The following is an 18,075-nucleotide window of genomic DNA, read 5'->3' as shown; positions in this document are numbered from 1 at the left end:
ACTGTAACAGAAAAAAGTCTGTTCCAAAACAATTCTATCTGATATACAAAGTAGAGAGGAAAAGAGCATATACGGAACTCAAAAGTAGGTAGAGTTAATCTAAACAATCAACATTTCATTTCTGAACGTATCTGCTAGTTCACCATGTGGAAATAATGGAACTTGCACTAACCCTAGCAGTTCCTAGGCTATGCAACTCTTCAAACGGTTGGATGGGTAGTAACTGCTATGCAGTTATACCGGCGGATTGTGCTCTATTTATACATTCCAGCTTTCATGCACAAAAGGGGCGTTCCAAATGATATTCTATGCAAAACAATTCTCATTACAATATTCAAATACAAACACCTCTGTTACTCTCTATTCGCCAGCTTTTATTCTTAAGGCATTCTGCAGGAACGTATAATATACACGTATACTCAGATAATATATGAAGATACGACGATTACTGTTCTATCAAGAGAAACCATTAACTTTTGTGAGCCCTCGCTCCATGCTCGTGTCTGTGTTCCCATGTTAACAAGTACAATCTTAAAATCGACTGGGCTTGTAAATTGCGTTTTTCAGGGCGCACAATGTCATAATGTAAAGTTGGACCGACTTAGTCACACCCGTATATATTTATGTAAGACATAAACGAAAACGAAAACATTCAGCACCTAATTACCTGAAGGTGACCTGTCTTTCATTTCAGACATAAATGAATGCAACATTTCGACATGTGGAAATAACGCTACATGCGTAAACACCATGGGTTCATACACGTGCAACTGTACAAGCGGTTGGATGGGCAGGAACTGCACAGAAGGTACAGTTATTCCTTGCGTTCTGTTCATAACGGAATGAGCGCAGTATTCAAATGTGACTAAATTCTTGCGCACTGCATCTTGGATGCCTTGTATATAAAATCGAAAATGTTATTAAGGCTTAAAACAAGGATTATCAGTCAACATGCGTTTATTAGAATTTTGGTGTATACCACTGAAGAGGAAGAATGGTGTTAATGTAGTCTATTCCCAAATTGGCTTTGACAAATTTGCGATTAAAACTGTGGAATGAACTTATGGTTTCTAATCGTAACATTTATCTTGTTAATGAGCCTGAACAAGCGTACATATTCTGCTGAAGAACAAACTCTGACCAGAAACCATGTGGGAAATTTAATTGAAATGAAACCAGGTAAAAATAAAAGTCAATGTCGTAAGGCTTGCAATTGGTACATGCTTCGTTGCATAAATTAATAAAGATGCTATGTTTTCAACGACTCTACAGGCTAGTAAACATTTTCTGATCAATGATAAAGCATTCACAAATACCGATAGACTATATGGCTTGGGCATAATATAACACAAGCATAATTGTAGTTCTGTTCGAATTTGTACGAGTTTAAGTTATGACTTAAGGCTTTAATTTGGCTTTGCGTTTGTTTCATTTACCAAACAGATGCTTCACATACAATGTGCTCAAATTGCATTTAGTTGAAGACTGAATATAGACATCGGTGTTATTTGTTTTGTTATTGTGTTGTTGCTGCGTTTTGGAATTCACTACGGCTGGCAATTGCGAGGAACCTGTATTCCGGGAAACACTGTAACAGAAAAAAGTCTGTTCCAAAACAATTCTATCTGACATACATAGTAGAGAGGAAAAGAGCATATACGGCACTCAAAAGCAAGTAGAGTTAATGTAAAAATGAACATTTCAGTTCTGAATATATGTGCTAGTTCACCATATGGAAATAATGGAACTTGCAAGAGCCTTAACGGTTCCTAGGCTATGCAACTCTTTAAACGGTTGGATGGGTAATAACTGAAATGGGGTTTTATCGACTGATTGTACTCTCTTTATACATTCCAGGTTTCATGCAGAAAAGAGGGTTTCCAAATAATATTCTATGCAGATCAATTCTCATTACAATATTCAAATACAAACACCTCTGCTACTCTCTATTCGCCAGCTTTTATTCTTAAGGCATTCGGTAGGAACGTATAATATACACGTATACTCAGATAATATATGAAGATCCGATGTTTACTGTTCTATCAAGAGAAACCACTAACTTCTGTGAGCCCTCGTGTCTGTGTCCTAATGTTATCAAGTACAATCTTAAAAATGACTTGGCTTGTAAATTTCATTATTTGGGGCGCACAAAGTCATAATGGAAAGTTGGACTGACTTAGTCACACCTGTATATATTTATGTAAGACATAAACGAAAACGACAACATTCAGCACTTAATTACCTGAAAGTGACTTGTCTTTCGTTTCAGACATAAATGAATGCAACATTTCGCCATGTGGAAATAACGCTACATGCGTAAACACCATGGGTTCATACACGTGCAACTGTACAAGCGGTTGGATGGGCAGGAACTGCACAGAAGGTAAAGTTATTACTTGCCTTCTGTTCATAATGAAATGCGCGCAGCATTCAATTGTGACTAAATTCTTATGCACTTCATCTTGGATACATTGTATATTAAAATCAAAAATGTTATTAAGCCTTAAACCAAGATTATCAGTCAAGATGCATTTATTTTTGTCCATGCAGTATCCCTACTATCATTGTGTTTGTTTAAAAGCTGGTATACACGGAAGACGTCAATTCATCCTTTAATTTGATTTTGCAACTATTTGGTTGAGCGAAACGGTACATAATATAATCTAATCAAATTGTATTAAGGGGACGGCTAAATATACTTATCGGCGTATTATATTTTTACTGTGTTCTTCTTGAGCTAATGTGGTTCGCATGGTCCTAAATTGCAAGGCAACTCTATTCCTGGAAGCGCAGGAAGAAATGAACGAGGATTTCGATGTAATTCTACCTGATATGCTTAGTTCAGAGGAAGAGATAATATTTAAGACTGATCACCTAGTAGTCATAATGTATACAATCTACATTTCAGCCCTAAATGTATGTATTAGTTCACCATGTGGAAATAACGCAACATGCACGATCACCAACGGTTCATATGTATGCAATTGCTTAAACGGATGGATGGGTAGGAACTGCACGGAAGGTACAGCTGTTGATTTTCTTATATTTATAAATCCATGCTTTCATGCACATGTAATGTTTTTAAAAGAAGTGCTTTGTTGAAACGAACGCATAATGAAATTCAAGGACAATCTATTTTGCTGCTCATTTCGTGTTAGATTTATTTCGCAGAGCATATCTGTAGCAGATTATAGCATACACTGATACTCAGAAAATATATGAGGATAAATTGTTTAAACATTTACGCAGTCAAGAAATCTTATTAATCTATGGCATGTTGTTGTGCATGTGTTCTAACGTTATCAGGTGCAACCTTAAAATGAATTAAGTTTTGAACATGCACTATGCAAAACGGACAAATCCGTGATGTAATGTCGGTTCCGGCTGAGTAACAGCTGCATATATTAATATAAGGAGAAAGCAGAAAAAGAAACCACTCAGTAACTAATGAGCTGAATGTGACCTGTTTGTTGTTTCAGACATAAATGAATGCAGCTTTTCACCATGTGGAAATAACGGTACATGCACAAACATCATTGGTTCATACATATGCAACTGTACTAGCGGTTGGACTGGCAAGAACTGCACAGAAGGTAATACTATTGCGTTATTTTCCTAATGTAAATTTTGCTTAAATGTTATGTTTTGTATAGGTTGTTTTATTCTTTAAACACGTGAAGAGCGAAAATTTCAGATCTTTCGGACGGCATTTTGTATACTTATATATTTTATTGGAATATTAGTACTAATGCTTAAAGCAAGGTTTTATGGTAAAATACACATATGGGAAATTCCATTTGAACAGTTGAAAGGGATGAGTTTGATCAATGTAGTTTATGTTAAAATTTAATTTCACAAATTTGCGAATTAACATGTGAAAGGAATCTTGGGCTTCAAAACGTAAAATATAAGATGCTTATAAGCCGTTGGAACTCTTCTTTTTCGACCAAAATACAAACGTCGAACTGAATATAACCAGGACAAGAAAATGACTGACATAAAATAAAATTTCAAAGTGATTCTCTAAATCATTCCTACTAATACATGCTTTGTTACATCTAAGAATAAATACGATAGGTTTTCAGTGTGTCTACGTGTTTATATATACTTGTTGAGCAACGTGAAAGCATTGACGAGCATCGAGGATGCATACGACTTGTCCATAATATCTTAATACCATCATTATGGTTTAGGGCGACTTTGTACAGGCGTAAATTGGGAACTCAGATTTTAATTTGACCTTGCGTTTGTTTCGTTTACCTAATAGATTTTCAAAATACAACATGTTTAAGTTCTATTTAGTGGGCGCTTGAATATAGATATTGGCATCATTTATTTTGTTACTGAATTGTTCCTGCCGGTCTGGATTTGGTAAGGTTCCAAAGAGCGAGGAAACTGTCTTCTGGGAAACATTCTAGCAAACCAAAATTACTCCTAAACGTTCCGTTCTGTTATGCATAATGAAGAGGACAAGAGCATAAATGACACTCAGAAAAAGCACAAATAATGTATAAAATCAACGTTACATCACAGAATGTTTGTTATAATTTCCCCGTGTGGAAATAATGCAACTTTCACAAACAGGAACGGATCATATGAGTGCAACTCTTTAAACATTTGCATGAGTAGGAACTGCACGGGAGTTATGACCGAGTGTTGTCCTATGTTAATAAATATCAGCTTTCATATACATATACCGCGTAAATGTGATATACCATGCATATCAAACCACATTATGATATCCAATGCTAATCAGTTTTGCAATTCGTTCGGGTGTGAGCTTTTGTCCTTAGGGATTTATATAGAAACGTGTAGCATTCACGTATACTCTGATATGAAGATAATATACTCACAAAGTAATGTAGAGTTGACAACTGTCCCTTTCAGCCTTCACTGCATGAGGGTGCCAGTGTCCTAACGCTACGAATCACAATATTAAATACGATTGGGCTTATAAATTGCAGTATGCAGAGACAACAAAATTATAATATAATTTTGGTTTCGGTTTCGACTAAGTGAAACCTGCAAATTTTTATATAAGAAAGAAAAATAAAAAAGACACCTACAATCAACTAATTTGGGTATTTTGATTTGTTTTTCGTTTCTGACATAAACGAATGCAACATTTCACCATGTGGACATAACGCTACATGCATTAACACCACTGGTTCATACCAGTGCAACTGTAAAAGCCGTTGGATCGGCAGGAATTGCGCAGAAGGTAAATTTTTTGATTCTGTTTTGTTCATAATGTTTCTTTCAAAACGTTTTTGAATCGTTAGGAATGAGCGCAGAAGTCAAATGTGACTAAATTCTTGCACACTGCATCTTGGATACCTTGTATATTAAAATCGAAAATGTCATTAAGGCTTAAACCAGCATTATCAGTCAACATGCGTTTATTAGAATTCTGGTGTATACCATTGAGGAGGAAGAATGGTTTTAATGTAGTCTATTTTCAGACTGACTTTGACAAATTTGCGACTCAAAATGTGAAATGAAATTGTTGTCTCTAATCGTAATATTTATCTTGTTTATAAGCCGGAACAAGCAAATTTTCTGCTGAAGAACAAACTATGACCAGAAACCATGTGGGAAATTTAATTGAAATGAAGCCAGATAAAAATAAAAGTCAATATCGAAAGGCTTTCTGCTGGTACATGCTTCGTTGCATAAATGAATAAAGATGGTATGTTTCAACGACTCTACAGGCTAGTACACACTTTCTGAGCAATGATAAAACATTCACAAATAGGGATACAATAATATAACACTAGCATAATTGTCGTTCTGTCCGAATTTGTACGCGTTTAAGTTATGAATTAAGCCTTTAATTTGGCTTTGCGTTTGTTTCATTTACCAAAACGGATGCTTCACATACAATGTGTTCAAATTGCATTTAGTTGAAGACTGAATATAGACATCGTTGTCATTTATTTTGTCATTGTGTTTGTTCCTGCGTTTTGGAATTCACTACAGCTGGCAATTACGAGGAACCTGTATTCCGGGAAACACTGTAACAGAAAAAAGTCTGTTCCAAAACAATTCTATCTGATATACAAAGTAGAGAGGAAAAGAGCATATACGGAACTCAAAAGTAGGTCGAGTTAATCTAAACAATCAACATTTCATTTCTGATCGTATGTGCTAGTTCACCATGTGGAAATAATGGAACTTGCACTAACCCTAGCAGTTCCTAGGCTATGCAACTCTTCAAACGGTTGGATGGGTAGTAACTGCTATGCAGTTATACCGGCGGATTGTGCTCTATTTATACATTCCAGCTTTCATGCACAAAAGGGGCGTTCCAAATGATATTCTATGCAGAACAATTCTCATTACAATATTCAAATACAAACACCTCTGTTACTCTCTATTCGCCAGCTTTTATTCTTAAGGCATTCTGCAGGAGCGTATAATATACACGTATACTCAGATAATATATGAAGATACGACGATTACTGTTCTATCAAGAGAAACCATTAACTTTTGTGAGCCCTCGCTCCATGCTCGTGTCTGTGTTCCCATGTTAACAAGTACAATCTTAAAATCGACTGGGCTTGTAAATTGCGTTTTTCAGGGCGCACAATGTCATAATGTAAAGTTGGACCGACTTAGTCACACCCGTATATATTTATGTAAGACATAAACGAAAACGAAAACATTCAGCACCTAATTACCTGAAGGTGACCTGTCTTTCATTTCAGACATAAATGAATGCAACATTTCGACATGTGGAAATAACGCTACATGCGTAAACACCATGGGTTCATACACGTGCAACTGTACAAGCGGTTGGATGGGCAGGAACTGCACAGAAGGTACAGTTATTCCTTGCGTTCTGTTCATAACGGAATGAGCGCAGTATTCAAATGTGACTAAATTCTTGCGCACTGCATCTTGGATGCCTTGTATATAAAATCGAAAATGTTATTAAGGCTTAAAACAAGGATTATCAGTCAACATGCGTTTATTAGAATTTTGGTGTATACCACTGAAGAGGAAGAATGGTGTTAATGTAGTCTATTCCCAAATTGGCTTTGACAAATTTGCGATTAAAACTGTGGAATGAACTTATGGTTTCTAATCGTAACATTTATCTTGTTAATGAGCCTGAACAAGCGTACATATTCTGCTGAAGAACAAACTCTGACCAGAAACCATGTGGGAAATTTAATTGAAATGAAACCAGGTAAAAATAAAAGTCAATGTCGTAAGGCTTGCAATTGGTACATGCTTCGTTGCATAAATTAATAAAGATGCTATGTTTTCAACGACTCTACAGGCTAGTAAACATTTTCTGATCAATGATAAAGCATTCACAAATACCGATAGACTATATGGCTTGGGCATAATATAACACAAGCATAATTGTAGTTCTGTTCGAATTTGTACGAGTTTAAGTTATGACTTAAGGCTTTAATTTGGCTTTGCGTTTGTTTCATTTACCAAACAGATGCTTCACATACAATGTGCTCAAATTGCATTTAGTCGAAGACTGAATATAGACATCGGTGTTATTTGTTTTGTTATTGTGTTGTTGCTGCGTTTTGGAATTCACTACGGCTGGCAATTGCGAGGAACCTGTATTCCGGGAAACACTGTAACAGAAAAAAGTCTGTTCCAAAACAATTCTATCTGACATACATAGTAGAGAGGAAAAGAGCATATACGGCACTCAAAAGCAAGTAGAGTTAATGTAAACAATGAACATTTCAGTTCTGAATATATGTGCTAGTTCACCATATGGAAATAATGGAACTTGCAAGAGCTTTAACGGTTCCTAGGCTATGCAACTCTTTAAACGGTTGGATGGGTAATAACTGAAATGGGGTTTTATCGACTTATTGTGCTCTCTTTATACATTCCAGGTTTCATGCAGAAAAGAGGGTTTCCAAATGATATTCTATGCAGATCAATTCTCATTACAATATTCAAATACAAACACCTCTGCTACTCTCTATTCGCCAGCTTTTATTCTTAAGGCATTCGGTAGGAACGTATAATATACACGTATACTCAGATAATATATGAAGATCCGATGTTTACTGTTCTATCAAGAGAAACCACTAACTTCTGTGAGCCCTCGTGTCTGTGTCCTAATGTTATCAAGTACAATCTTAAAAATGACTTGGCTTGTAAATTTCATTATTTGGGGCGCACAAAGTCATAATGGAAAGTTGGACTGACTTAGTCACACCTGTATATATTTATGTAAGACATAAACGAAAACGACAACATTCAGCACTTAATTACCTGAAAGTGACTTGTCTTTCGTTTCAGACATAAATGAATGCAACATTTCGCCATGTGGAAATAACGCTACATGCGTAAACACCATGGGTTCATACACGTGCAACTGTACAAGCGGTTGGATGGGCAGGAACTGCACAGAAGGTAAAGTTATTACTTGCCTTCTGTTCATAATGAAATGCGCGCAGCATTCAATTGTGACTAAATTCTTATGCACTTCATCTTGGATACATTGTATATTAAAATCAAAAATGTTATTAAGCCTTAAACCAAGATTATCAGTCAAGATGCATTTATTTTTGTCCATGCAGTATCCCTACTATCATTGTGTTTGTTTAAAAGCTGGTATACACGGAAGACGTCAATTCATCCTTTAATTTGATTTTGCAACTATTTGGTTGAGCGAAACGGTACATAATATAATCTAATCAAATTGTATTAAGGGGACGGCTAAATATACTTATCGGCGTATTATATTTTTACTGTGTTCTTCTTGAGCTAATGTGGTTCGCATGGTCCTAAATTGCAAGGCAACTCTATTCCTGGAAGCGCAGGAAGAAATGAACGAGGATTTCGATGTAATTCTACCTGATATGCTTAGTTCAGAGGAAGAGATAATATTTAAGACTGATCACCTAGTAGTCATAATGTATACAATCTACATTTCAGCCCTAAATGTATGTATTAGTTCACCATGTGGAAATAACGCAACATGCACGATCACCAACGGTTCATATGTATGCAATTGCTTAAACGGATGGATGGGTAGGAACTGCACGGAAGGTACAGCTGTTGATTTTCTTATATTTATAAATCCATGCTTTCATGCACATGTAATGTTTTTAAAAGAAGTGCTTTGTTGAAACGAACGCATAATGAAATTCAAGGACAATCTATTTTGCTGCTCATTTCGTGTTAGATTTATTTCGCAGAGCATATCTGTAGCAGATTATAGCATACACTGATACTCAGAAAATATATGAGGATAAATTGTTTAAACATTTACGCAGTCAAGAAATCTTATTAATCTATGGCATGTTGTTGTGCATGTGTTCTAACGTTATCAGGTGCAACCTTAAAATGAATAAAGTTTTGAACATGCACTATGCAAAACGGACAAATCCGTGATGTAATGTCGGTTCCGGCTGAGTAAAAGTCTCATATATTAATATAAGGAGAAAGCAGAAAAAGAAACCACTCAGTAACTAATGAGCTGAATGTGACCTGTTTGTTGTTTCAGACATAAATGAATGCAGCTTTTCACCATGTGGAAATAACGGTACATGCACAAACATCATTGGTTCATACATATGCAACTGTACTAGCGGTTGGACTGGCAAGAACTGCACAGAAGGTAATACTATTGCGTTATTTTCCTAATGTAAATTTTGCTTAAATGTTATGTTTTGTATAGGTTGTTTTATTCTTTAAACACGTGAAGAGCGAAAATTTCAGATCTTTCGGACGGCATTTTGTATACTTATATATTTTATTGGAATATTAGTACTAATGCTTAAAGCAAGGTTTTATGGTAAAATACACATATGGGAAATTCCATTTGAACAGTTGAAAGGGATGAGTTTGATCAATGTAGTTTATGTTAAAATTTAATTTCACAAATTTGCGAATTAACATGTGAAAGGAATCTTGGGCTTCAAAACGTAAAATATAAGATGCTTATAAGCCGTTGGAACTCTTCTTTTTCGACCAAAATACAAACGTCGAACTGAATATAACCAGGACAAGAAAATGACTGACATAAAATAAAATTTCAAAGTGATTCTCTAAATCATTCCTACTAATACATGCTTTGTTACATCTAAGAATAAATACGATAGGTTTTCAGTGTGTCTACGTGTTTATATATACTTGTTGAGCAACGTGAAAGCATTGACGAGCATCGAGGATGCATACGACTTGTCCATAATATCTTAATACCATCATTATGGTTTAGGGCGACTTTGTACAGGCGTAAATTGGGAACTCAGATTTTAATTTGACCTTGCGTTTGTTTCGTTTACCTAATAGATTTTCAAAATACAACATGTTTAAGTTCTATTTAGTGGGCGCTTGAATATAGATATTGGCATCATTTATTTTGTTACTGAATTGTTCCTGCCGGTCTGGATTTGGTAAGGTTCCAAAGAGCGAGGAAACTGTCTTCTGGGAAACATTCTAGCAAACCAAAATTACTCCTAAACGTTCCGTTCTGTTATGCATAATGAAGAGGACAAGAGCATAAATGACACTCAGAAAAAGCACAAATAATGTATAAAATCAACGTTACATCACAGAATGTTTGTTATAATTTCCCCGTGTGGAAATAATGCAACTTTCACAAACAGGAACGGATCATATGAGTGCAACTCTTTAAACATTTGCATGAGTAGGAACTGCACGGGAGTTATGACCGAGTGTTGTCCTATGTTAATAAATATCAGCTTTCATATACATATACCGCGTAAATGTGATATACCATGCATATCAAACCACATTATGATATCCAATGCTAATCAGTTTTGCAATTCGTTCGGGTGTGAGCTTTTGTCCTTAGGGATTTATATAGAAACGTGTAGCATTCACGTATACTCTGATATGAAGATAATATACTCACAAAGTAATGTAGAGTTGACAACTGTCCCTTTCAGCCTTCACTGCATGAGGGTGCCAGTGTCCTAACGCTACGAATCACAATATTAAATACGATTGGGCTTATAAATTGCAGTATGCAGAGACAACAAAATTATAATATAATTTTGGTTTCGGTTTCGACTAAGTGAAACCTGCAAATTTTTATATAAGAAAGAAAAATAAAAAAGACACCTACAATCAACTAATTTGGGTATTTTGATTTGTTTTTCGTTTCTGACATAAACGAATGCAACATTTCACCATGTGGACATAACGCTACATGCATTAACACCACTGGTTCATACCAGTGCAACTGTAAAAGCCGTTGGATCGGCAGGAATTGCGCAGAAGGTAAATTTTTTGCTTCTGTTTTGTTCATAATGTTTCTTTCAAAACGTTTTTGAATCGTTAGGAATGAGCGCAGAAGTCAAATGTGACTAAATTCTTGCACACTGCATCTTGGATACCTTGTATATTAAAATCGAAAATGTCATTAAGGCTTAAACCAGCATTATCAGTCAACATGCGTTTATTAGAATTCTGGTGTATACCATTGAGGAGGAAGAATGGTTTTAATGTAGTCTATTTTCAGACTGACTTTGACAAATTTGCGACTCAAAATGTGAAATGAAATTGTTGTCTCTAATCGTAATATTTATCTTGTTTATAAGCCGGAACAAGCAAATTTTCTGCTGAAGAACAAACTATGACCAGAAACCATGTGGGAAATTTAATTGAAATGAAGCCAGATAAAAATAAAAGTCAATATCGAAAGGCTTTCTGCTGGTACATGCTTCGTTGCATAAATGAATAAAGATGGTATGTTTCAACGACTCTACAGGCTAGTACACACTTTCTGAGCAATGATAAAACATTCACAAATAGGGATACAATAATATAACACTAGCATAATTGTCGTTCTGTCCGAATTTGTACGCGTTTAAGTTATGAATTAAGCCTTTAATTTGGCTTTGCGTTTGTTTCATTTACCAAAACGGATGCTTCACATACAATGTGTTCAAATTGCATTTAGTTGAAGACTGAATATAGACATCGTTGTCATTTATTTTGTCATTGTGTTTGTTCCTGCGTTTTGGAATTCACTACAGCTGGCAATTACGAGGAACCTGTATTCCGGGAAACACTGTAACAGAAAAAAGTCTGTTCCAAAACAATTCTATCTGATATACAAAGTAGAGAGGAAAAGAGCATATACGGAACTCAAAAGTAGGTCGAGTTAATCTAAACAATCAACATTTCATTTCTGATCGTATGTGCTAGTTCACCATGTGGAAATAATGGAACTTGCACTAACCCTAGCAGTTCCTAGGCTATGCAACTCTTCAAACGGTTGGATGGGTAGTAACTGCTATGCAGTTATACCGGCGGATTGTGCTCTATTTATACATTCCAGCTTTCATGCACAAAAGGGGCGTTCCAAATGATATTCTATGCAGAACAATTCTCATTACAATATTCAAATACAAACACCTCTGTTACTCTCTATTCGCCAGCTTTTATTCTTAAGGCATTCTGCAGGAGCGTATAATATACACGTATACTCAGATAATATATGAAGATACGACGATTACTGTTCTATCAAGAGAAACCATTAACTTTTGTGAGCCCTCGCTCCATGCTCGTGTCTGTGTTCCCATGTTAACAAGTACAATCTTAAAATCGACTGGGCTTGTAAATTGCGTTTTTCAGGGCGCACAATGTCATAATGTAAAGTTGGACCGACTTAGTCACACCCGTATATATTTATGTAAGACATAAACGAAAACGAAAACATTCAGCACCTAATTACCTGAAGGTGACCTGTCTTTCATTTCAGACATAAATGAATGCAACATTTCGACATGTGGAAATAACGCTACATGCGTAAACACCATGGGTTCATACACGTGCAACTGTACAAGCGGTTGGATGGGCAGGAACTGCACAGAAGGTACAGTTATTCCTTGCGTTCTGTTCATAACGGAATGAGCGCAGTATTCAAATGTGACTAAATTCTTGCGCACTGCATCTTGGATGCCTTGTATATAAAATCGAAAATGTTATTAAGGCTTAAAACAAGGATTATCAGTCAACATGCGTTTATTAGAATTTTGGTGTATACCACTGAAGAGGAAGAATGGTGTTAATGTAGTCTATTCCCAAATTGGCTTTGACAAATTTGCGATTAAAACTGTGGAATGAACTTATGGTTTCTAATCGTAACATTTATCTTGTTAATGAGCCTGAACAAGCGTACATATTCTGCTGAAGAACAAACTCTGACCAGAAACCATGTGGGAAATTTAATTGAAATGAAACCAGGTAAAAATAAAAGTCAATGTCGTAAGGCTTGCAATTGGTACATGCTTCGTTGCATAAATTAATAAAGATGCTATGTTTTCAACGACTCTACAGGCTAGTAAACATTTTCTGATCAATGATAAAGCATTCACAAATACCGATAGACTATATGGCTTGGGCATAATATAACACAAGCATAATTGTAGTTCTGTTCGAATTTGTACGAGTTTAAGTTATGACTTAAGGCTTTAATTTGGCTTTGCGTTTGTTTCATTTACCAAACAGATGCTTCACATACAATGTGCTCAAATTGCATTTAGTCGAAGACTGAATATAGACATCGGTGTTATTTGTTTTGTTATTGTGTTGTTGCTGCGTTTTGGAATTCACTACGGCTGGCAATTGCGAGGAACCTGTATTCCGGGAAACACTGTAACAGAAAAAAGTCTGTTCCAAAACAATTCTATCTGACATACATAGTAGAGAGGAAAAGAGCATATACGGCACTCAAAAGCAAGTAGAGTTAATGTAAACAATGAACATTTCAGTTCTGAATATATGTGCTAGTTCACCATATGGAAATAATGGAACTTGCAAGAGCTTTAACGGTTCCTAGGCTATGCAACTCTTTAAACGGTTGGATGGGTAATAACTGAAATGGGGTTTTATCGACTTATTGTGCTCTCTTTATACATTCCAGGTTTCATGCAGAAAAGAGGGTTTCCAAATGATATTCTATGCAGATCAATTCTCATTACAATATTCAAATACAAACACCTCTGCTACTCTCTATTCGCCAGCTTTTATTCTTAAGGCATTCGGTAGGAACGTATAATATACACGTATACTCAGATAATATATGAAGATCCGATGTTTACTGTTCTATCAAGAGAAACCACTAACTTCTGTGAGCCCTCGTGTCTGTGTCCTAATGTTATCAAGTACAATCTTAAAAATGACTTGGCTTGTAAATTTCATTATTTGGGGCGCACAAAGTCATAATGGAAAGTTGGACCGACTTAGTCACACCTGTATATATTTATGTAAGACATAAACGAAAACGACAACATTCAGCACTTAATTACCTGAAAGTTACTTGTCTTTCGTTTCAGACATAAATGAATGCAACATTTCGCCATGTGGAAATAACGCTACATGCGTAAACACCATGGGTTCATACACGTGCAACTGTACAAGCGGTTGGATGGGCAGGAACTGCACAGAAGGTAAAGTTATTACTTGCCTTCTGTTCATAATGAAATGCGCGCAGCATTCAACTGTGACTAAATTCTTATGCACTTCATCTTGGATACATTGTATATTAAAATCAAAAATGTTATTAAGCCTTAAACCAAGATTATCAGTCAAGATGCATTTATTTTTGTCCATGCAGTATCCCTACTATCATTGTGTTTGTTTAAAAGCTGGTATACACGGAAGACGTCAATTCATCCTTTAATTTGATTTTGCAACTATTTGGTTGAGCGAAACGGTACATAATATAATCTAATCAAATTGTATTAAGGGGACGGCTAAATATACTTATCGGCGTATTATATTTTTACTGTGTTCTTCTTGAGCTAATGTGGTTCGCATGGTCCTAAATTGCAAGGCAACTCTATTCCTGGAAGCGCAGGAAGAAATGAACGAGGATTTCGATGTAATTCTACCTGATATGCTTAGTTCAGAGGAAGAGATAATATTTAAGACTGATCACCTAGTAGTCATAATGTATACAATCTACATTTCAGCCCTGAATGTATGTATTAGTTCACCATGTGGAAATAACGCAACATGCACGATCACCAACGGTTCATATGTATGCAATTGCTTAAACGGATGGATGGGTAGGAACTGCACGGAAGGTACAGCTGTTGATTTTCTTATATTTATAAATCCATGCTTTCATGCACATGTAATGTTTTTAAAAGAAGTGCTTTGTTGAAACGAACGCATAATGAAATTCAAGGACAATCCATTTTGCTGCTAATTTCGTGTTAGATTTATTTCGTAGAGCATATCTGTAGCAGATTATAGCATACACTGATACTCAGAAAATATATGAGGATAAATTGTTTAAACATTTACGCAGTCAAGAAATCTTATTAATCTATGGCATGTTGTTGTGCATGTGTTCTAACGTTATCAGGTGCAACCTTAAAATGAATTAAGTTTTGAACATGCACTATGCAAAACGGACAAATCCGTGATGTAATGTCGGTTCCGGCTGAGTAACGGCTGCATATATTACTATAAGGAGAAAGCAGAAAAAGAAACCACTCAGTAACTAATGAGCTGAATGTGACCTGTTTGTTGTTTCAGACATAAATGAATGCAGCTTTTCACCATGTGGAAATAACGGTACATGCACAAACATCATTGGTTCATACATATGCAACTGTACTAGCGGTTGGACTGGCAAGAACTGCACAGAAGGTAATACTATTGCGTTATTTTCCTAATGTAAATTTTGCTTAAATGTTATGTTTTGTATAGGTTGTTTAATTCTTTAAACACGTGAAGAGCGAAAATTTCAGATCTTTCGGACGGCATTTTGTATACTTATATATTTTATTGGAATATTAGTACTAATGCTTAAAGCAAGGTTTTATGGTAAAATACACATATGGGAAATTCCATTTGAACAGTTGAAAGGGATGAGTTTGATCAATGTAGTTTATGTTAAAATTTAATTTCACAAATTTGCGAATTAACATGTGAAAGGAATCTTGGGCTTCAAAACGTAAAATATAAGATGCTTATAAGCCGTTGGAACTCTTCTTTTTCGACCAAAATACAAACGTCGAACTGAATATAACCAGGACAAGAAAATGACTGACATAAAATAAAATTTCAAAGTGATTCTCTAAATCATTCCTACTAATACATGCTTTGTTACATCTAAGAATAAATACGATAGGTTTTCAGTGTGTCTACGTGTTTATATATACTTGTTGAGCAACGTGAAAGCATTGACGAGCATCGAGGATGCATACGACTTGTCCATAATATCTTAATACCATCATTATGGTTTAGGGCGACTTTGTACAGGCGTAAATTGGGAACTCAGATTTTAATTTGACCTTGCGTTTGTTTCGTTTACCTAATATATTTTCAAAATACAACATGTTTAAGTTCTATTTAGTGGGCGCTTGAATATAGATATTGGCATCATTTATTTTGTTACTGAATTGTTCCTGCCGGTCTGGATTTGGTAAGGTTCCAAAGAGCGAGGAAACTGTCTTCTGGGAAACATTCTAGCAAACCAAAATTACTCCTAAACGTTCCGTTCTGTTATGCATAATGAAGAGGACAAGAGCATAAATGACACTCAGAAAAAGCACAAATAATGTATAAAATCAACGTTACATCACAGAATGTTTGTTATAATTTCCCCGTGTGGAAATAATGCAACTTTCACAAACAGGAACGGATCATATGAGTGCAACTCTTTAAACATTTGCATGAGTAGGAACTGCACGGGAGTTATGACCGAGTGTTGTCCTATGTTAATAAATATCAGCTTTCATATACATATACCGCGTAAATGTGATATACCATGCATATCAAACCACATTATGATATCCAATGCTAATCAGTTTTGCAATTCGTTCGGGTGTGAGCTTTTGTCCTTAGGGATTTATATAGAAACGTGTAGCATTCACGTATACTCTGATATGAAGATAATATACTCACAAAGTAATGTAGAGTTGACAACTGTCCCTTTCAGCCTTCACTGCATGAGGGTGCCAGTGTCCTAACGCTACGAATCACAATATTAAATACGATTGGGCTTATAAATTGCAGTATGCAGAGACAACAAAATTATAATATAATTTTGGTTTCGGTTTCGACTAAGTGAAACCTGCAAATTTTTATATAAGAAAGAAAAATAAAAAAGACACCTACAATCAACTAATTTGGGTATTTTGATTTGTTTTTCGTTTCTGACATAAACGAATGCAACATTTCACCATGTGGACATAACGCTACATGCATTAACACCACTGGTTCATACCAGTGCAACTGTAAAAGCCGTTGGATCGGCAGGAATTGCGCAGAAGGTAAATTTTTTGCTTCTGTTTTGTTCATAATGTTTCTTTCAAAACGTTTTTGAATCGTTAGGAATGAGCGCAGAAGTCAAATGTGACTAAATTCTTGCACACTGCATCTTGGATACCTTGTATATTAAAATCGAAAATGTCATTAAGGCTTAAACCAGCATTATCAGTCAACATGCGTTTATTAGAATTCTGGTGTATACCATTGAGGAGGAAGAATGGTTTTAATGTAGTCTATTTTCAGACTGACTTTGACAAATTTGCGACTCAAAATGTGAAATGAAATTGTTGTCTCTAATCGTAATATTTATCTTGTTTATAAGCCGGAACAAGCAAATTTTCTGCTGAAGAACAAACTATGACCAGAAACCATGTGGGAAATTTAATTGAAATGAAGCCAGATAAAAATAAAAGTCAATATCGAAAGGCTTTCTGCTGGTACATGCTTCGTTGCATAAATGAATAAAGATGGTATGTTTCAACGACTCTACAGGCTAGTACACACTTTCTGAGCAATGATAAAACATTCACAAATAGGGATACAATAATATAACACTAGCATAATTGTCGTTCTGTCCGAATTTGTACGCGTTTAAGTTATGAATTAAGCCTTTAATTTGGCTTTGCGTTTGTTTCATTTACCAAAACGGATGCTTCACATACAATGTGTTCAAATTGCATTTAGTTGAAAACTGAATATAGACATCGTTGTCATTTATTTTGTCATTGTGTTTGTTCCTGCGTTTTGGAATTCACTACAGCTGGCAATTACGAGGAACCTGTATTCCGGGAAACACTGTAACAGAAAAAAGTCTGTTCCAAAACAATT

General features: G+C 35.5%; 1 protein-coding gene across 1 annotated transcript in view; it reads left to right on the top strand.

Moving 5' to 3' along the window:
* LOC149798509 (uncharacterized) overlaps positions 1-7,787 on the top strand; it is an 83,636-nt gene extending 75,849 nt beyond the window's left edge. The window contains exons 18-19 of the mRNA XM_089957118.1: positions 6,708-6,821; positions 7,720-7,787. Of these exons, the coding sequence (XP_089813244.1) occupies positions 6,708-6,821; positions 7,720-7,787 (182 nt within the window). The remainder of the gene's footprint in view (positions 1-6,707; positions 6,822-7,719) is intronic.
* Positions 7,788-18,075: the final 10,288 nt, after the last annotated feature.

Source organism: Sinohyriopsis cumingii, chromosome 5 (assembly GCF_028554795.1).
Source record: "Sinohyriopsis cumingii isolate HCF-2022 chromosome 5, ASM2855479v2, whole genome shotgun sequence".
NCBI classification, from domain to species: domain Eukaryota; kingdom Metazoa; phylum Mollusca; class Bivalvia; order Unionida; family Unionidae; genus Sinohyriopsis; species Sinohyriopsis cumingii.
This window is presented reverse-complemented; position numbering and strand designations above follow the sequence as displayed.